The 21,951-nt window shown below is 30.8% G+C and overlaps 1 protein-coding gene across 10 annotated transcripts in view; it reads left to right on the forward strand.

Moving 5' to 3' along the window:
* LOC106072114 (uncharacterized) overlaps window positions 1-21,148 on the forward strand; it is a 37,243-nt gene extending 16,095 nt beyond the window's left edge. Inside the window, exons 1-23 of one of the 10 annotated variants that reach the window (XM_056026430.1) lie at window positions 1,426-1,447; window positions 2,527-2,649; window positions 3,350-3,745; window positions 4,471-4,702; window positions 7,933-8,025; window positions 8,294-8,371; window positions 9,144-9,237; window positions 9,324-9,557; window positions 9,710-9,868; window positions 10,138-10,249; window positions 10,370-10,501; window positions 11,434-11,532; window positions 11,696-11,808; window positions 11,943-12,139; window positions 13,399-13,567; window positions 13,661-13,802; window positions 14,399-14,535; window positions 14,673-14,874; window positions 15,190-15,332; window positions 15,488-15,640; window positions 17,387-17,446; window positions 18,807-18,858; window positions 19,741-21,148. In XM_056026430.1, coding sequence (XP_055882405.1) covers window positions 2,539-2,649; window positions 3,350-3,745; window positions 4,471-4,702; window positions 7,933-8,025; window positions 8,294-8,371; window positions 9,144-9,237; window positions 9,324-9,557; window positions 9,710-9,868; window positions 10,138-10,249; window positions 10,370-10,501; window positions 11,434-11,532; window positions 11,696-11,808; window positions 11,943-12,139; window positions 13,399-13,567; window positions 13,661-13,802; window positions 14,399-14,535; window positions 14,673-14,874; window positions 15,190-15,332; window positions 15,488-15,640; window positions 17,387-17,446; window positions 18,807-18,858; window positions 19,741-19,875 — 3,243 coding nt within the window. In that variant the 5' untranslated portion in view covers window positions 1,426-1,447; window positions 2,527-2,538 and the 3' untranslated portion in view covers window positions 19,876-21,148. The other 9 variants (XM_013232397.2, XM_013232396.2, XM_056026422.1 and 6 more) reach the window with 9 other exon arrangements.
* The last annotated feature ends 803 nt before the right edge of the window (window positions 21,149-21,951 follow it).

A 21,951-nucleotide genomic window follows, 5' to 3' on the forward strand; every position in this document is an offset into this window, starting at 1 on the left:
ATGCTTTGAATCCTTTTGCTTTCGCACAAAACATAAACAACCAACAATGACGTAATACCATATAATATTAGCACAGAATCTTCTTCATGCAGTGGAAAAGTAAGAATTTTTTGCCTAACTTGAATTCTGGTCAAAGCTCCTGCGCCCAATTAATATAGTTCAGAAGAAACTACAAAAGTCTGGACTGTATATACGGGACGCTGCTAAAGAAATTAGTACCCTTTCATGCTTTCTGCAAAATGATGAGAAACTGACAAAACCCAATCCATCGAAAAAGCAAAAGAAGGTAGTGAATACTATGGATTCCCTGTAATCAAAACAACCAGAAGAAAGAAAAGACTTGATGGGAAGTTGAGTTCTAATGTAGGACTGTCAATAGAACTGCAATTCAAACGTGTTGCCACAGAAGTGCTGTAAAAATTTCATATGGAGATGAAGGGCAGATTCCAAAGGCTGGAAAGAAAATGGATACCTTTGGGTTTCTTCTTGAACCTAGACACCTGTTAGATGAAGACACGCTTATGACAAACTGTGCTACTTTTCCTGTTTCTATGATGAAATAAATGGAAAATCGCTTTTTTAATGATGTCATTGATGCACGAGCATTTTTCATCAACAAACCAGTAATACAATCACCAATAGACATATTGAGGAAAAAGGCTTCATATGGGAATTACGTGTGCTCAAACTTTGCAACCTCCTCCGAATACCGCTAACTCAGGCCACTTCCATTACGTCATGTGAGAGATCATTCTCAAAGCTCAAGTTCATCAAAAACTATCTCAGGTGCACAATGACGCAAGAAAGGCTTATCATGGTTTGAATGTCAGTGAAGTCACAAATACTAGAAAGTATCGATGTAGTTGATGTTATAGATGTCTTTGCTGCACAGAATGGACGACGTGAAGCGATATCAATTTAGGTTTGTCAATTGTGCAGTATTTAACTAATAAACAACGCATTATTCATTAAAAGAGTCTTGATGATTACTTTTTGTTAAGTTTACTGATATACTGAACCAATTTAATTTGGGGCTTATATATTTTTGCATACATTATCTCATGTCATATGTCGAATGTCAAAATGCAAGGGGCCCCCAAAGAGGTTAAACCCCGGGGCCCCCTAATCCCTAGTTACGACCTCGAGTTTTCCCGATGTGACCAATGAGTTGAGAATTTTTTCCTCATTAATTTAATATTCACATACCTTGAAATTTTAAAGAAAATCGTTAGAGCCGTTTTCGAAAAAAAAATTATATATAAATAAAAATAAATAAATAAATATATATATATATATATATATATATATACAGAGAGAGAGAGAGAGAGAGAGAGAGAGAGAGAGAGAGAGAGAGAGTCTAATTAAAACATTGTCTATGGTCAATAAAAGAATAAAAAAGCATTTTTTTCTTTGCGACTTCCGAGTTAAAGGACGACAACTACTGAAGGTAACGGAAGCGTTGTTAAGTACGCACTAACCAACAAAATGGCCATCATAAATAAACAAACAGATGGGCCTAATCTTACCGTAGCCTTAGCTCCTCTGCTCCAGATAGATCTTGTCTAGTAGATATAGAATATATCTTACTTTGATTTTAAATGAACGATTTGAATATTATATTAAGTAATTTTGCCGTAATATTTTTCTTTATAAATAGATCTAGATCTAGATTCCAGTTTTTATTTTTAAATTATTAATAATTTTAAATTAAATTAAAATGATTAATCATTATCATTGATTATCATGATTATGATTAATATAATAAATATGATTATCATTATATTAATCATTTAATGACATTAATGTATTATTATTATATAATTATAATGATTATTCAATTATTCCAATATAATATTTGTAATCTAGCCTGCTACTGAGAATTTAACTATACTTAAGCTTATACTCTATACTCTATAGACTATACTATATTATAATATAATATATAATATAATATAATAATTATATATATAGTTACACTATAGTACTATAGTCTATAGTTATAGACACTAGACAGAATTCTGAGTATACCCAGGCCCAGGATTTGTACAGTCAGTATAGATCTACATCTAGATTGACTAGATGTAGATTTCTAGACTAACTAGATTTTACTAGGGCTAACTAGGGGTAGATCTAGATCTAGATCACTTTCCAAAAATAAAAAGAGACAAAATCACAAATAAAAAAAAATGATGTCCAACTAAAGGCACTATTTCATTTGGGGCCACCCAATTCACTTAGCTTAGGGCCTTCAAGGCCAGCCCTGACCTGGGACCATTGAGATGACCAAATGACGGTCTAGTGCACATACCACATGACCATGGGCAGAGTTTTAATATGATTTATTAAATTATTACTTAAATTTATGTCTATATTAAAATTATAGCTCAGACCGTAAGTTGATTTTCAATGTGCACATTCTTCAGAATATTCTAGATCTAATCTAGAAAATATTTTCAATATTTAATTTTTTAAAATTATTTAGATATGCATTAACATTAGACAAAATTCTGCTGCATATATTTGTAGGAACTGTCAGAAATGGATTCCGATTACTTTTTCTATGAGCAAAGTCGGCATAAACCATTTCAAAAACGTTTTAAGAAATTGCCTGAAGATTTCCCTGACAGTCTTAAGGCTGTAAACCCAAAGGTACTTTGTTGACTTAAGTTAGTAGTTATATGCTATCTTTATGTTTTATTGAATTAGTGTTCTAAGAGTTTCCAAATTTAGCAATCTTACTAGATTCTAGATTTACATCTAATGTTTGTTTTTCCATAGGAATAATATCATTTTACCCTATTGCTTACCATAAATTATGGACAAAAATATTTCAATTCCAGTACATTTCATGAATAATACCAAGTGCGTATTATATTTATAACATAAATATATCCCACCTGATGGCAGCTTTTCATTTGAGCTATGACCACCCAAAAACATGCTAAAATCATAATCTGTCTACAATTATAACCCTATTGATTCAACAATACTCATGTTACCATTATAGGTCAATGTTCATACTATGTAGCTCATTTCCCTTATTAATAGTGTTAGGTCTACATGGGACCACAATCTCTTTTTTTTGTAGCCAGCTAACATTTCTCTGGTCAGCTTCTGTTATGATCAATCTTTCTAGTTGAGGGGGCACTTGGATACAAGTGGGTAATTGTCACAGGGTATGGTCAACCTTTGGAGTCCAGTATTCCAATGAGAAGTGTGGCTGATAGGTTTATTGATATTCCAGCTTTATTGACAGTTTATCAAGGGATCCCTTCTTCAATATATGGTTACTATATTATTGGTCTCATTTGATGAAAATTAATCCTACATTTTTTGTTTATAACTCAAGGTTGCAGCTTATTATGCAAGTAAAGAAAAACAGGAACAAGATGAGGAGCTCTTTGGAGATGGTAAAAAAACCTTATTGCCTCAAATCAACCAGGCCTTCAATGCTTTAAGAAATCATCTGGATTCTTCATTATGTAATGATGAAGACTCACAGCGCTACATTTTTGAGGAAGCCAAAAATAATGCTGGAAATATTTTGTACCAATTGAGTCGTATAATCTACTATTATGAAAATATAGCATCATTAATTCCCAAGTCCTTAGAATGTCAAATGATGGTTGGATATTCTGAGCTGACAGCAGATGTTCAAGTTATCCCTAGAGAATGGCAAACTCAGGCCTCAAAAGAGGCTTACTTAAAGAAGCTGTCAGAAATTTCCAATGGAGAAGATGAGAAAGTAAGAAAATACTTCAAACTTATCTCAGCGCAATAAATCAAAGTATTTGAAGTTTATTATAAATAAATAAATAAGCGAACAGAAATAATCAACAAATACTATACTGCTCATAATCTTTCCACTCAAAGACAAGCCTTATTATAATTATTACAAAGCTTATATCTGCTCACTCTGTCTGCTAAACATTTTATACACATTATTTCACCCACACCTAATCTTGGATCAAGCTGAATATTTGCACAATTATTTCTTGTACCTGACAAAACAAGAATCAATAAAAAATTAACTAATTAGTTAATTAACTATTGGTAATTAGTTATTTTGTTTGAATTGAACAAAGGAAAGAAATTTTACTTGATAGATGTGGTGGTATAAGTTGAATTAGTTCCCTTGAGGAGGCTTGAGCCCAGATTTTGAATTCAAGTCATAGACCTTTTTTTTCAATGCATTTATAAAGTGATCATGGTAACATTCACCAAGATACCCCCTTCTTTCTCTTACCTCCTTTCCCAACTGGTCCAGCTAATCAAAAATAATTGGTCAAAATATATCTATAGCACAGATTTAATTATTGGTTCTTTTACAAATGTAATGACATGACTGATCCAAACTAATTGTTACAATTACAGTTAATACAAGTTTTATTTTATTTAAAAGTATTTTTTTATTATTAAATGTAATAATATTATTAAACTGATAATATGTGTACATTAAACATTTGATAGGTTTCACCAAGTGTAATGGAGGAAGGTCGCACAACTAGATCACAGTCCATTGCTTCAGAGTCAGGGAGAGGAAATAAAAGACTTTTAACAAAACCAGGAGCTGGATTACCAGAAATATATGAAGATGGAGAAACAATGTCTGTAACTGGACACCAGAATGTTAAGAGAAATGATAGTCGAATGTCTGGTGTATCTAAGCGAAGTAGTCGACCACGGCTGAGTGACTTTAGAGGTATAGTCTTAAACATAAAATCAAATATCAATTTATTTCTTACAATTATAAATAACTAGACAGATATTACCCGCTGCCCGTGGGTCTTAACTTGCGTATTGCTGATAAAGTCACTGAAACATTAACATTAGAAACAATTAAAGAAAAAAATAATGTTATAAGTAAAGCGAATGCATGAATTCAGGAATAAAAAAATATTATGAATGGAGCTAAAAATAGCTAATTGACCTGAGTTCAATTTTTTATGAAAACATTGGCGAACGAATGTAGATCTATGTAAATATGCTTTAGAAAAACAAATTTGAATGTTAATTTGATTAAAATATGAAATGTATGGAATATAATTAATATGTTCATGTGTTTAATTACAAAACTATCTTTGCGAAGAGAAGTTGTATCATCTTAGAGTGGAATTAGAGTTTTAGACCTAGGAATAGAGAGATGTGTAACATTTCGCGTAATGTCTAATGAAAGAATGTTCGTCAGGAATTCTAAATTCGCAGATATAAGGAGCGAATTTATGTAAAAATGCATTTGAAACACAAATTTGAAGGTTAATTTTATTAAATAATAAAATCAATAGACTATATTTTGTATTTTCATGTGTCAAAGTAAAAAACTATCTGTGCAAAGTGTCGTTTCTAAAATTAGATCTAGATCTAGATCCTTTCGATCTTTTCATGTAAATATGGTAAACATAGCCTAGATCGATGAAGTTATAATACTTTCATAGAGTTGGTCAACTTTTTTTTTTTTTGAGGGTCTTAAGTTTGTTTTAGGGCTACAATACATACCTACGGTCTAAGTTAGTACCCAAGGAATATTTATGCCAAGTTTTATCAAGATTGGTCAAACGGTTTTGATTTCTATTCGTAACATATATAATAATTAATTACTTTCTCCTTTATAATATAGATTAAAGAAAGTCTGAAAAAAAAAAGATTTTGAGTTGAATCATTTTGTACCTTAATGACTTTGATTTATGGTTTGAATTACACCATATATAAGCTAAATAATTAGTTTAATAAGTTCTTTTTAAATATTTTTAAGTTTTTACTTATATCACCTATAGTGAGAATAATCTTCTATCATTTAAAAATTTTTTTAAGATATCATTAATTAAATTAGTAAAAATAACATCTAATAACATCTAGTTCATAGATTTTCTTGTTTAATGTGTTTTTGTTTTCAAACTGGCCTAATGTGAGCTTTAGCTTTACATCCTAAAATGTTTAGTTTATAAAAAAAAATTTTTTTTTTAGTGTGTAGTAAACATGTTGCATTAGAAATGATTTCTTTTTTTTTTTTTTTATAGAATATTCAGTGCTTGTGAGTTTTTAGACTAAAATATATTTGAATAATATATATTTATATGTTAAATGTTAAATAAAAGTGTAATGGAATCATTTCTATTGCAACATTAAACCCTTTTAATTTGATAATTACCCACTAGCATTTTATGTGAATTTCTGTTATTATCCTTCTGATGAAGTGAGCAGCTCTCTACACAGCTCTGCAAATGTAAATGTTCTCTAAGTGTTAAATGAAGTTATCCTGTAGCCTAAATCAGATACATTCTATTGGAACAAAACAAAAATACATGCATATATCTGATATATCTATTGCTATAGACGTGAGGAGAAGGAAAAGATAACTTTTTTTTATATTGCTGGATGTACAGATTATGAGATGTAGACAATGGCTATACAAATAGCTTCCAATTTCATGAAATAAATAAGAACTACACTATCAATGAGGTAGTTCTTTATTTCTGACCTACTTTAACCAAAGTCACGGGATTGTTGGACAACAAAGAGAAGAATTGCCTTGTCTTCCTATATTTCCATTGCTGATGCTCCTCTATTTTTACGAAATTTTACATTTACAAACATTTTAAAATATACAGAGTACATCAACGAACTCCCTGAATGTTCAAATAATTATGCCAATGTTTTCATAAAGGGCCAAGAACCGTTTAAGGATAGGTTTAAATTATCAATGATATTTCCTTTATAGTCATGACAAGCGTCAATACTTTGCCGATGATAGATCTACATTCACATACAGAAGAAGATGTTTTTACAAACGTTCTTGTAAGATTAAAAAAAAGCTTGGTATAAACTACACAAAACACACACACATATATATATATTTATATATATATATATATATATATATATATTTATTTATTTATTTATTTATAGGCCTATATATGGGATAATATGCATATTAGTTGAAACATTGTTATTTTCATAAACTTCAGCTATTTTTAACGTTATGTATTTCATATTCCGCTAATTTGAAATACATTATGCACATTGATTACATTAAGAATTATTTTTTGTTTTAGATACATGATGTATTATTATGTTGTTAAAAGTTCTATCATTTTTAAGAAATTCACAAAATGTTACATTAAAGTTTCAAAAATGCGTCGACGAAATAGATCTAGATCCATTTTATTACTTAGAAACCAAATTTAACAATGAAAGGGCGGAGTAAGACACATTTGGCCTGTGTAACTGTAAGAGTAGATCTCGATTTATCCTTGACTATCAGATGTGTTATTTGTTCGCTAAACAACTGAAGCCTATTACGCACAAGGAACACACATGGCAGTCTTTTATCTTTTATAACAACTAGTCGACATATCGACTACACACTAGCCCTAGAGCTATCTGACCAATACAGGCTGGTCTGCTGTCCAACTTTAAGTGTTCTACTCAAGTTCAAGCTTGTTTACTTTTGGGCAGAGAGGAAAGGGGGGGGGGTGAAAGTGTTGCTTTTTTTTCTAGGACTGGTTACCCGAATGCTAAGAACTGTAAGTGTAGTCATTCATTGTAGATCAAGAAATCTTGATCTCAGTATGGCAGATTATAGGCCAACGCTTCGGTACCTTCTATCAAAGGTTTAACTATTTGTTTTAGTTGAAACTATTAAAAATATGTATCTCTAGATTCTCCTGTTATTAACAAATTATAGTTTAGCGCTAATGAGTAAATTGGAACCACTAAATATTGACTTAAAACGCTTCAGATTCCCACTACAAACTAACTAAAACTAAGCACGGTGCGCGTTGTATACACACAACCACGTGACTTGGGGGGAATACGAAACTACCTCATTGTGCAAACTAAACACATTTTTCAGTTAATCCATTCTGTGGCTTTTATGTACAAAAAAAACAAATGTTTCGCTTGGTTAAAAGATTTAGTGACCTATTTATTTAGGTCCAAGTTCCTTAGCTAGCAAGTCTCCAACATCAAAACAAGGTTTCTATGAGTTTTTATCAGCACTGACAGAAACAGCTTCTGAAACTAGATGTAGGTATAAACCTAGAAATCTCAAGCAAAGTTGAAAAATTTTTTGTAGCAGTAAATGTCTTTTTTTTTCTAACTTAAAGTATTTCTTTATTTATTGTTTTTCCTATAGTAGAGTTGTTTAGTGTAGTGTAGTGAGTTTTTATAGTTTAATTTCTAACTTTTATTAATTTTTTGAAAACCTTTCTATTCTACTATTTTTCTTGGTAGTATTGTTTTTGTTGTTCATTCAAATGATATATAATACTTTGAATTTATCTTGTTCCTTCAGCCTCATCTTTGGCAAATCCTCCCAACTATGTGTCTGTTCTACAGTTTCAGCTTTCTTCCAAATTATGTCAGGATAAAGGTAAGAATATGTAGCATTTATCATAAGAATATGTAGCATTTATCATAAGAATATGTAGCATTTATCATAAGAATATGTAGCATTTATCATAAGAATATGTAGCATTTATCATAAGAATATGTAGCATTTATCATAAGAATATGTAGCATTTATCATAAGAATATGTAGCATTTATCATAAGAATATGTAGCATTTATCATAAGAATATGTAGCATTTATCATAAGAATATGTAGCATTTATCATAAGAATATGTAGCAACTATCATTTATTAGAAAGCCTTTTTTTTTAAAAAAAAGTAATGCATGTTTTTTTGTGAGTGTTTTGGAAGACACACACATAGAAAATTAAGTTGTCATTTTTCTTTGTGAGTTTGTGTCTTATGCCATATGGTAATATAATTTGTTCATCTTTATTTAATTTATTTCCTTTTTTTGGTCTAAAGTTTGATTAAAAAGTCTCTTGTCTAAAGTTTAAGTATCTAGTCTCTTGTCTAAAGTTTGATTAACAAGTCTCTTGCCTAATGTTTGATTAACAAGTCTCTTATCTAAAGCTTAACAAGTCTCTTGTCTAAAGTTTAACAAGTCTCTTGTCTAAAGTTTGAGTATCTAGTCTCTTGTCAAAAGTTTGAGTATCTAGTCTCTTGGCAGCCTCTTTAATTTTTTTCTCTGGTACTGAAAAACACTTTTATTGATGTCCAAAAGATTTGTAAAACTTGCTAATCCAAAAGATATACAAGACAAAAACCATTCATTGAGTTTCTTTGTATGCCAGGCTGGATAGTTCATAAAGGTAAAGAGGACCAATTGGCAAAGGAAGCCATCTTGGAATACTGTGTTCAGCGTTTACATCAGGAACTCAAAGCAATGTAGGTTGATAATTGTTTTGTTTGGTCCCTAGTAAACTTGATTGCCTTCAATTTCTAAGGAGTTGTCTTTCTTTCCTTCATCCTAGAAAAGAACAAAAAGCTAAAGAAGCTTATCTAGGTCACAACCAAGATGTTGTTGTGCGTTACTATGGAGACACTCACAAAGAAACTGTTCTCAAGTATCGTAAGTCACCTGTGAAAACTTCACCTCCTGTTCTGATAAAAAATGGAAAACCACGTATTCCACGTCTGTTTAATGAAAATAATGAAGGGAGACAAATCATGCTTTCCACACATCCAGATGGCACCACTGTTGTATAGTATCCTTTAATGTGTGTTTGCAGATTAATCTATAGTCAGCTATATTGATGTTTTAAAATACAAATATTGATTATGTTACACAATGTTTTCTAATTATTATTATTATTAACTGAATAAAAAATATACAAATGAAATTAACATTTGAATTTAGCTATACATCTGGCCGTCCCGCTATAGTAGCCTCTGCTGCTGGAATCAATAGATATGGATTCTATACAATTGTTTATGATGATGATGCTGATATGAAAATGCTTGCAGCTTTTACACCAAGTGGTTGCGGTGTTTGCTATCATATGAATGGTCATATTAGGTGAAGATTTTATTGTTTGACCTTTAGCATGGTCTGTATCTATCAACTCATATATATTACCATATTTATTTTCCTCACAATATTGTTCCATATAGTCTTATTTTTTTTAAGGATATTTTGTGCCAGTGTATGAGAAAAATATTCAGAACATAGTATTATTTGTTTTACTAGTAAGCTATAAAAATTACATAATAAACACACAATTTTTCTATAGTTAAAATTGTTTCTTTAGGAAAAGTTAATTTTAGGCTTTTTCATTTCTTATTTAGATTTCTTTCTACAATCAAAGGGGGTCACATTGCAAACAAAGATGGTCGAGTTATCCGCCATTGGAAATGGCCACAAGCTCAAGTGAAATTAACCAGTCCAGTTCAATTTCAGGTTTTGTTTTTATAGTAGATAGATCAAGTTGATTTAAATTAATTCAATATATTTACAGACCCAGGCTAACTAAACACTAGTGATTAAAGTCATTCAAATCTGTTTGATGCTATTTTGTAGATGAACCAATATATAGGACTCCGCTGTGTGGCAGAGAATTACATAGTTCTAGTATTTGCCTGCCAGAAGGAATCAACCCGACTTTTTGTCAATATGACTTATGAAGCAAGGGAGAGAAAACATACTGAACATGTAAATATTTTATTTGTCACTAATTTACATTAAAACATAAGAGATTTGTATTTTGTGATGTTTTTTTTAAGTTGGATGTGTTCAAATTTTAAAAAAAAGTTCTTTGTATTTTATTCTTAAAGAAAGCTAACACTAAACTAATAAGCCTATTCAACCTTGATCTTAATGTTAATTAATGAATTGTAATTATTATACATAATGTTTGAAAAATGTTTTACATGTTTCGGATGTTCCTTCGTAGTTGAAGATAATCTCCCTAGTCTAAACCTCCTGCTGGATGACAGGGGAGGGCAGCTGGCAGGGTATAAACCTGGGACCATTGAGACAACTGAATGACAGTCTAGGGGGCATAACACATGACCAGGCTACCATCATAACATTGCTTTTGTAAAGAAAATATAATATTGTAATTGAAAAGAAAAGATGCTTTGTTATGGTTGTTTCCTATATATTTGTACACTTTGTTATGGTTGTTTCCTATATATTTGTACACTTTGTTATGGTTGTTTCCTATATATTTGTACACTTTGTTATGGTTGTTTCCTATATATTTGTACACTTTGTTATGGTTGTTTACTATATATTTGTACACTTTGTTATGGTTGTTTCCTATATATTTGTTGTTAATTTGGAGAGTAGAATGTGTTATATTAGCTGAATGTATTTTGTTGTTTCACGTTTGATTCTATAGTATTGAGATGGGAAGTCTATTACTTCATGGTATCCATGGACTATAGTTCCATGTTCTATCCAGTTCTTCAAAATTTTAGGACATTTACAACTTGGGCTTCAAGGCATATTATTTGGTGTTTTTTTTTTGTTTTTGTGTGACCCACATCATAATGCTGTGCAAAAGTTCACACAGTCTACTAATATATTTTTGAAAAATTACTTAACTAAAATCTTTTACTAGCTTTTTATTTTCTGAACAGGAACGTCTGCTCACAAATATAACGTTTACATCCAAATCAGCTAAAACTATTTTGTCAATGACAGGCTCTAGATCAAAATCAAAATCGAAGAAAAAAAAAGTAAGTATAGAAACAGTTTGATCAAAATGATAGATTCTTATTGTTTTAACATTTTTGGTAGGGTCATATATTTTGTGTGTTTTTATAATTAAAATGTCATGTGCAATACACAATAGTAAGACTAATTTCCTCGAAATAAAGATTACTATTCATTTTTTAAAAGGAGAAACTCAGTAAACAATTGGCTGAACTTGTCAGATCTGTAGACAATGAAGATAAACTTTTATATGACATAGAAGCTGATAAGGACCTTGCCAGGTTGCAAAGGAAGGCCAGGTTAGAATTTTTATGAAATTTCAAAGTAATCTTAATTGAAATAAATGTTTTTAATTTGTAGTTTAAATTAGCATATTGTTGACGATTTGATAAAATCAAAAAGGACAAAAAAACTTTAAATTTTATTCAAACAGGATTTTAGTTGATGATTGGCTGGAACACTACAGAATAACCATTGGACTTAAATCTCCATCATTAGAACAAGTTAGAGAGACACCAAGAAAGTCACGAGTGGGAGCTTACTCTGCCAAAATGACAGAAAGCAGAGAAGACAGAAAGAATACTTTTGGGTTTAGTTTAATATCAGCCAGAGTTCCATCAGCCCCAACAGGTACATAGAAAGTATACTACATTCTGCAACATGTTATATAGAGTAGACTACATTGTGCAACATGTTATATAGAGTAGACTACATTGTGCTACATGTTATATAGAATAGACTACATTTGTGCAACATGTTATATAGAGTCGTAGACTACATTGTGCTACATGTTATATAGAGTAGACTACATTCTGCAACATGTTATATAGAGTAGACTACATTGTGCTACATGTTATATAGAGTAGACTACATTCTGCAACATGTTATATAGAGTAGACTACATTGTGCTACATGTTATATAGAGTAGACTACATTCTGCAACATGTTATATGGAGTAGACTACATTGTACTACATGTAATATTGATTAGACTATGTTGTGCTACATACATGTTATATAGATTAGACTTCATTTGCTATAGGTTATATACAGTAGACTATATTCTGCAACATGTTCTATAATATAATTATACCTAAATGCTAGTGTTATATATAGTAATGTATATTGCTAGGGATATATATACTACACTACAATGATAGTTTTATAGTAAATTAAAGTAGAATACCCTTTTCAAAGCTTGCGATCGCTAAGGTTGATAATGTAAAGCTTATCTGTATCTATGGCCATCGATTGACGAGGTGTTATGTGATCCAGTCTATCTCTAGGGTTGATAATTTTTAATACTTTATCTGTATCTATGGCCGTCGGTTGATGAGGTGTTATGTGATCCAGTCTGATCTCTAGAGTTGATAATGTAAAGCTTATCTGTATCTATGGCCATCGGTTGATGAGGTGTTATATGATCCAGTCTAATCTCTAGGGTTGATAATGTAAAGCTTATCTGTATCTATGGTCATCGGTTGATGAGGTGTTATGTGATCCAGTCCTTACTGAGATTCAAACCTGAGACCCCTTGCTTTGGAAGTCAAGTACTTTACCACTCCACCACCATGCCCCATTAGTTCTATACAGTCTATATATTGATGTAAAAATGAAGGTTTACATTTAGTCATACTGACATTTGCCATTAAATCTATTGATAAAAAAAATGATCACTCTACATTACATTCTTGTGTACATTGTACATGTTGTCCTCTGAAACTCAAATAAATGTAAAAAAAACTTTGATATTAATTATAGATCTCTTTAAAAAATAAAACAAATGCTTTTCATAAAATATTGCACTAGAAGCAGTAAGATATACTAGATCTAAGTATTTCTAAGATATCTAGATCTAAGTATTTCTATGATAATTCTTTTTTTATGTAGCTACTGTAGTCAGACTTTTGGAAACACCAGTTGATAATGAGACAAAAGCTCCAGTTAATCCACCAACAGTCAGATTTGAACAGAATATCAATTCAGAAACTAAAAACAATGTTGACGAATTGAAATCATTTCTACCAACATTCAATGACAGAGTGGCAAAGATTTGGCAGTAAGATTTTTTTTTTTGCACCATATTATTTTCTAATAAATGTATCGTTTCTATAATTAAACAAAAAAGTAACATAACAATTTTAAACTTCAGATCTGGTCAACGAAGTAGGTCAGCTGGACAAAGCAGGAGTAAATCTTCTGCTGTTTCCAGACAGTCTACAGCTGTTTCTCTACCTGAAAAGGAAATAACAGTAGCTAATGTTACCCTTTGTCCTATGGCTCTACACACACTGGTAAATACTAATTGCTATGTAGAATTACTCTTGTTATAATATAGCACTATTGCTACCAACCAGCTGAAATAACTGCCATTTCCAAAAAAAGATAAAGCAAAGTATTAAAAATGTGTATATTTTTAGTTGTTTTTATTTCAATAGCTCTCCTGTTGATGGGATCTATGGTAACTTTCAACAACTTTGAATTAATAAAACCACGATTGATTTCATGAATAGGTTGGATGCTGTTAAACACTCTGGTTGCCATATCCTATGAGGATATTTGAAGACATTTAGTTAAGCTAGTGTGGCAAGTAGGGTACTAACATAGCTAACAACCTTCATCTCATTGTAAACAATTTTCATGAAATCAAACAATTTTGATTTTATTGATGAATATACTTTTTTTTTATTAACTTCATTTTATTTATTAGATAAACCAATAGCCTAGGAAATTCTGTTTAATGGCATAATTTTTTTTTTTAAATATGAAATCATTACAGTTTTAGAATACATGAAAAAAAAATTGCACTGAAAAAGCTTATATTATTGTATTATTATTATTATTATTATATATTGTTGTAAAATAAATTTAGGTTCTGTTTTCCTTCTAGATGCTTTCAGATCTAAAACCCATGTGTCGATGTAGTCGACATGCCATTCCATTCATATCTGATGTGGTGTATGATAGATACATACAGGAAGAAGCTCCAGAAAATCAACTTCAGATCATTGCAGTAGTATCATCTGCGTATGTTGACCTTCATTATTATTAGAAACCTTCAAGTAGTTTAAACAAGCCTCTCAATTAGTTTACTCTCTACATCTTTAGTAAAAACAGTTAGTAATAATAAAATTAATTAACGATGAATTGATTACTTCCATTAGATTTCCTGAAAGTAACCCTTCTGAGACCATGCTCAATGAAATTTATCAACACCAGAATCGAAACAGAACACGACCTTGCCTTCAGTGTCGTGCTGACAGTTTTCGTATACTTAAATATGACATTAATACAGCTATGGAAGGTTCAGATCATGCACAACCTCTTCTGTTGTCACGTCACAATGTTGTTCCTGGAATGTTTCTGGTTTGTAGCATGTCAGAAAGTGAAGAATTAATTGTATTTCAAATAAAGTCCTTGAAACTCTTCTAGTTTAAAAAAAATACTGAAAAAAAAATTCTCTTATATAACAATGTCCTTGCAAGAAACCTCACATTTTCTTTAATAGCATTTCAAACATGAAAGTTAAGGCTCTCAATAAAATTACTTGCAAATTTAAGTGATGCCTTAATTTGTATCTTTTACATTTTTCAAATCATATTCAACAGCTTTAAAGTAAATAATGAAATTAAAATTTCAAATGAATGTATCAATACATATACATTTTTTCTTATGCTCTAGATATATTGTGAAGGAAAGCTACTGTTCTGTGACCATATATTCAATGGCTATGGTAATGCCAGAAAAGATTTCCAGAAACAGGTCCTTCAGTCAAGATTAGATTTTACTCATGGTTTTTCACTTCCTCCAGATTTCAGATTCAGGTCAGTTGGAGAGTAAAGGTGCTGGAATATTATTGTTTTTATTAAATATAGATCTAGTTCAAATATATTTTTAAAGATGATATAATTTTTATCATAATTCTATTGCTCATACCTAGTTCTTAAATATAAAGATTTATTGTATTTGATTCCTCTAGTCCTTCCCAGGGACCACAAGGACCCAGAGCACCTTGGGGTGGGGAAATAGGAGGTGCTGGTGTTGACCACTATGGCAGCTCAGGTACCTTAAAGTCAGAGATAGTCAGTGACAACAATGTGGGTTTATCACAAAGTCAGGCCAACAATATCAGGTAAAGTAGCTATGCACATGTATATCTTTGCTTCTTGGAGAATGACTTTATAGTACCTGAGTCTCAAAATGTATTTTTATGATAATGAAAAATCCTAAGCTTTAGATATGCTCTTTCTGAGGTGGATAAAATAGAAAAACAGTTTGTAATGAAAGAATATTTGTTTGAGATGGCTGCAAGAGAAATGATTGAAGCCTGGACAGTAACAGTACACAAAATATTGTTAGTTTCAAACCTGTTTCAAAAAGTTGTTCAACTCTAAGTGGTCAACTTTGTTCAACAACTTCTCAGGCAGAAAGTTGAAGCACCTACACACAATAAATATACATTCAACTCATTTCCATTCTGGGTTATAATACTGGTTTATTTTTTTTTTTATCAATTTACAGGGCATATGCCAGGGGCAGTGTTGTAAAACCTAAGCTTTAAAGGAAAATATTATTTTCCTTTTGTAGCATTGTAATATAATTACTATATTAATTGTCAGGTTCTATTTAACATCAATCATGCTTGTTTATATCTGGGCCCAAACAGATTGTCTATCACTCAGTTGTTGACACAATTACAATGGATAACAATGACCATGAAATGGTAACAAAGCATTTAATATGGAATGAAACTATGAAATGGAAAGACCTAGACTAATGAGATATCCACTGTCTGTCTGAGATCACTGACCAACAGAACTCCATTAGCTCAACAGATATTTGCACTAGATACATTAGGCCTGTACTGGGACAACAAGGACTAAGTTCAAGCTGACTCCCTGTGAAATAAATGCCTTGTAATGCTCCTCTAATAAAATTCTGTATCAGTACAAATTACTCACACTAAATGGGGGACAGATTTCATACCTCATAAGAACATGCAAGAAACTTTAACTTAGCTAAGCACCAACAGATTGCATTGATCAAGGAAATGTGTGTAATGTGATTCTCATACAAAATCCTTTATCAACAAAAAACAATTCAAAAATTGCATGCTAAGAACAGAGGATACTCTAGCCGCACACAACATTAAGTCATCTTTATAACCTTCCCAGGTAGCCTGAACATTTTAAAGGAATATGGCTTGTGAAACTGTGGTTCAATAAAATAGAAAGAAAAAAATCAAAACTGTTTCTCTACAAAGCAATACAAAAGTTGTCACAAAGCCGTTTATTATATTTACTAGTTGTTTACATTGGGACTTTGATATCTATAATTTAATACATGAAATGCAACTGAGGTGTTAGTTGTTGGTAGTTTGAATATGTAATAATAATGAAGCATTAAATGTAGGTCACTTGTACATACACTGGCACTGTAGTAATAAGAAACTATAACATGAAATTAAATCATTATTGTGATAGATCAAATCAGTAGCAAGTAATAGTTATCTTTTTGGAGATACTGTTAAAAACAATAATGAATAATGAAACCATTTTTTTTTCTTCACTTTGATTGCTTCCCTTTATAAATCTTTAAATATGTGCTAAGAAAACTAAAATAAAAGCTTCCAACTTTCAGAAATGACTGTCATATTTTGAAAAACAAATTATATTACTAAAGTTTAATTGAATAGCAGTTCTTCTGCACAATAATTAATTGCTGCCTAATTTTGTAAACAGCCTTAAAAATACAGTTTGGGCATTGATGTAAGCTTTGGTTTAACTTGATTTAAACTGAAAACAATTACATGAGAATTTACTTTTTCTTTTGAAATCTGAAATTCAAGTTCTTATTTTTTCCCATTGAATGCCTACAGAGCAGTTTATAAATACATAGGAGAAATGTTAAACCTGCAACAGCAGCCTCTTCAGGAGAGGTAGATTGGAGATTAACAATATTTTCTTTTTTGGGGGGGCCTTATATCAGTTAACAAACTTGATCTCTCTATGTCATGTATTGTGTGTAACTCTAATCATCAAAAAAATATAATTATCCTTTCTATGATCCTTATTTAGTCTTAAAAAAACAATTATAAATCTTTATTGATGTGATATTTACAAAGCACAAAGTTGATTTGAAGTCAAATTTGTTAACTGTCAAAAAGATGACTCACATTTTGTTTTCATTTTTAACATATTTCTTGTTCATTGTCATGTTAACAAATTGGAAAGTGTGTACTTGAAGTCTCCATTGTGATGAATTCTTGTAAAAGTAGACCTACGAAAAACTGAAAACAGTAGAAAACAAATATGACTAACAATATAGATTAGAAGTGACTTTTGATTGTTTCTGTATTTCTTATTGATAAAAGATTCTCACTTAGATAATAGGATAATTATCTAAAATGTTCATGAGAATTTATTTTGTATAAGAGACCATATAATCTGTGCACTTGCATGTTATATTTACACAAAAAAAACAAAAAAGATCCAAATAAAAAACAATTATCACAAATTTGATCCTAAACAACCAGTGAGTTTCTTGTTACTTTCAAATTTCACTTCAACACAAACTTCTCAGTTCTAGAGAATACATAATCCTTTACAATTGTTTGGTTAAATCCAACTAACTAGATTGGTTGAACTAACTTTACCAAGTAAAACTAAACTAAATTAAGTTTAAATATAAATTCTACTAAATAATTTATATAAATATTTTATTTGCATGTTTATAAAGCTAAGATACCAAAGATCATGTTTATTGTATTTATTAATCTTTTAATGTAAACAAAACAGTCAATATTGGATCACTTAGCTTACCTAGAGTGTGCTAAACACACAATGAGCCAAAGAAATATATTTCTTGAATGATGCAGGAAACAAATTTTTATTGCATTGCCTAGTAACTCTTTGCTCAGATGTATTTTGCTTTAACAAAACTTGAATCAACTCCTATTTTTTTAATTACAGTTATTCTTGTGTGTCTTTTTATGAAGAGTTTTTTAACAGACTAACACTGTAGATTTTTTAGTATACATGTGTTTACTTATTTTTATTTTCATTATGTGTGTGTGTAATTATCTTGACCTTTGTAAAATAAAAAATTAACTTTTTCAAAAAAACAACAAAGTCATAAGTCAAACTTCAATAGATTAAATTTAAAAAAAATGATAATAAAAAGAACAATAATTTGATATAAAAGTTAACAGAAGTGAAACAATGTTTATTAAAGTGATCAGATACATATAATAAAAACAACAACACGATTTGATTACTACAACAAATATTTTATTTCAGCAGTTCTCAACTTCTGAAGCTTCCCCCTATTCATGTTTATCCACCACTCCAGGTAGCCAGCATTTAAATAGCATCTAGTTTTAAAACCATTTATAATGTTTGTTTAGAGTTATTACTGAAAATGAAATTCAGACCTTGTGAAAATGATGTATTCTATTGTCATAAATGTTTTTGTTTATTCTGTTACTAAATTTAACTCTTTCTCTCCGTAATTATTTTCCAATGGAATTACTCATTTGGCTCATTTGTATTTCACTTTCCTGTTTGGATTCAACTTCAAGAACCGTTTTGTTGGTTTTGAGAAAATGATATAATTTGGTATAGAATTAAAGAGGATTGCATGCTCTTTATATGCAATGCTAATTAATGTTCATAAAACCAAAAATTAATTAAATTTCATGGGGTCAAATTGACGTTGGTATCATCAATTAGGAGAGAAGGAGTTAATATTATGAATCTCTATGTGATTTGTACAGAGTCAATTTTATGTGACTTTTACAATGCCTATTCTTTGAAGAGTTTTTATTTAAGTGGATTAAATGTTGTGACTTTTTCAATTACCTACAGGTAGAGTGTGATAGTTTTGTCCCCCTTCAATATTCACTGCAGGAAATTGTGATGGTTGTTTGTATATACAAAATGAAACTCACCCACTTCAAATTATATTTCAGACAATACAAATATTTGTCTTAGTTTTGCATTCCATTAGGATATCCTATGCAAGATTAATACTGAAAAGTATTCAGCAAAATGCCATGTGTGTATTAAGTGGACATGCGAAGTCACTACAAAACAGTTTGACTGGTGCATTGAATTCTTTTATTTTGTCTAACAAACTTGCAGGATAATAAAATATCAAAAGTTGTTTTTTTTTTAACATCATATAAGTTAGCAAGAAATATACCCAGCTAATATTCAACTTGTATTTTCCTAGACAAATGGACACTTTGAAGCTACAAACTGTGAGTCTGTGGAAGACAAGAAACTACACCCCGTCGCAGCTCTGCCTACAAACAAGTTGCTACTTACCAGACACTCTAGCACTGCTCTCAAGTCAGTTACCTTGTGATGGTATTAATACTTGATTGGAGACTTGGCTGTCATTGTTGGTTATGTAAATGTTACTCCTGTGTTGTTTTTTTAATTGCAAGGCTAACCTTTAAGTATTATGAATACAGTTCAACTTCCTTTTATCAAAATCTAAACCAAGCTCTGAGGTCATTGGGAGAATGAGCATACACACAGTTTTACTAAAGTGAGGATATTTTAAACAAACTGAGCTGAAGAGCGCTATACTAGGGTTGAACTGTATTTTGTATATTAGTATGTGTACAAGCAATAAAACATTCCACTAACTTTGTAATATGTACATAGTATTTAAGTAGCACTGTGTAAGTTGTTCTTCTTTGATTTACACTATTCATTTGCTTGTTTTCTTCCAATTTATAGCTAGTTTATTGTACTTAATTAGTTTATTGTACTTGTTTTTGTTTAACGATGTATCTCTAACAATATTTATTAGTGTGATATTCAGAACTAACCTATACAATGGAGCAAAGTTTCTCTACCTGAGGATGCACTTAGCAAATGGTTGAGTTTCTAACTTCAAAGACAGTTTTCTGAGTAAACATAAGAACTGGAATTGGAAAAGTTCTTTGAAAAACTCAAATGGAAACTTTAGAAAATAAAGTTTGCAGTACAACTGGTACCCCCATTCATTTAAAGTAAAAAAATAAAAAAATTAATGGGATTCATTTCAAGAGAAAGTATAAATTTAACCACGAATCAAAGTTAGTCATATTTCAATTGAGCATCTCCTGCTATTTGAAAGCCTTAGCACACGTTTTCATATTTGATGAAAGAAATATTTACAGAATACAGATTGCTAACCGTTTTTCAAAGACATTTCTGTCAACTAAACGAGCTTTCAGTTATTTCACATTCACCATGGGAAGTTCTCACCCTTGTAGTGCAGTGCATGGACTCAACTGTCTAGTAGACAGCAAAATAGGAAGCTAACATCAGAACTTTTGTCTTGAGTAGCCCAGAACAACTGACCCTTAGTCTTGTTAGCAGACGTTGCCCAGCCAAGAAGCCAATTGTTTCAGGTTTAATATACAATTATTCACATTGAAAATGAAGCCAAAAAAACATTTGTTTCAAACCTGATATAGTTAAATATCATTTAAGTTTATGATGATGTTCTGACTCTACATTCAGTATGTTGTAAATATTTTGGTAATGGTGATAACACTTTGATATATGTAATGTGCTGTCATTTAAATATGGTCATTTTCAAATATAACAACATTCCATCAGTAGTAAAGATTTCTTTTATCAAACATGGACTTGTAATCTTCTTTTGTAAGTATGTGTGTTGATGCAATCCAATAAAATAATACACAACTTGTATGTCCTAGTAGACTGTGTCTAGAGGTCACATTTCTTAAAAGTAGTCACTTCAAATCTTTTGTTTCTTCCAAGATTATACACAGTACATTTGAAAAGAAAACTTCTCTTCTCAATAGTGCATTTCAAATCTGCATCGATATATTTTCTGTAAGGTAAAATAAGTATATTGGCTAGAATATATACTTTATATTTATACGTTTTTAAAATGGTATCAATAAGGCATTAACCTTGATTCCAAATATTAGGGATGAGTGAAGTATGTCAAATTACTATGCAAACCCAGTTGCAACCTGCTTATTGTAATAACTTAAGTGAGATGACTCAAGAAAACAAGGATGTTTATTCACATGAAATCACAAATACATTATAACAACATCTATCTCTAGCAGTCTTTTCACTTCGGCTCTAGACATGGGCGCGGAAAGGAAATCGTTCTTCTAATGTAAACATCCTTCCTAGTCTGGTTTCTAGAAGTGCACACCTTCTGCACTATCTTGAACGGTGGCGATGCGCATGGCAGAGTTATAATCACATTACTATGCAAACCCAGTTGCAACCTGCTTATTTTGCCACAATTGATACAGACAAAGCTGTTTTCTGCCAAGGGTCTATATTTAAGTATTCTTTTAATCATCTGTGCCTGTCTTTGGTAAGCCTTTTTTTGGGTCTCAAATGTGTGTCCTGTGCCATGCTAGTGATGACAAAAGGTATCTGAGTGGATATTGTTAGTGCT

This window comes from Biomphalaria glabrata, chromosome 4 (genome assembly GCF_947242115.1).
Source record: "Biomphalaria glabrata chromosome 4, xgBioGlab47.1, whole genome shotgun sequence".
NCBI lineage: Eukaryota > Metazoa > Mollusca > Gastropoda > Planorbidae > Biomphalaria > Biomphalaria glabrata.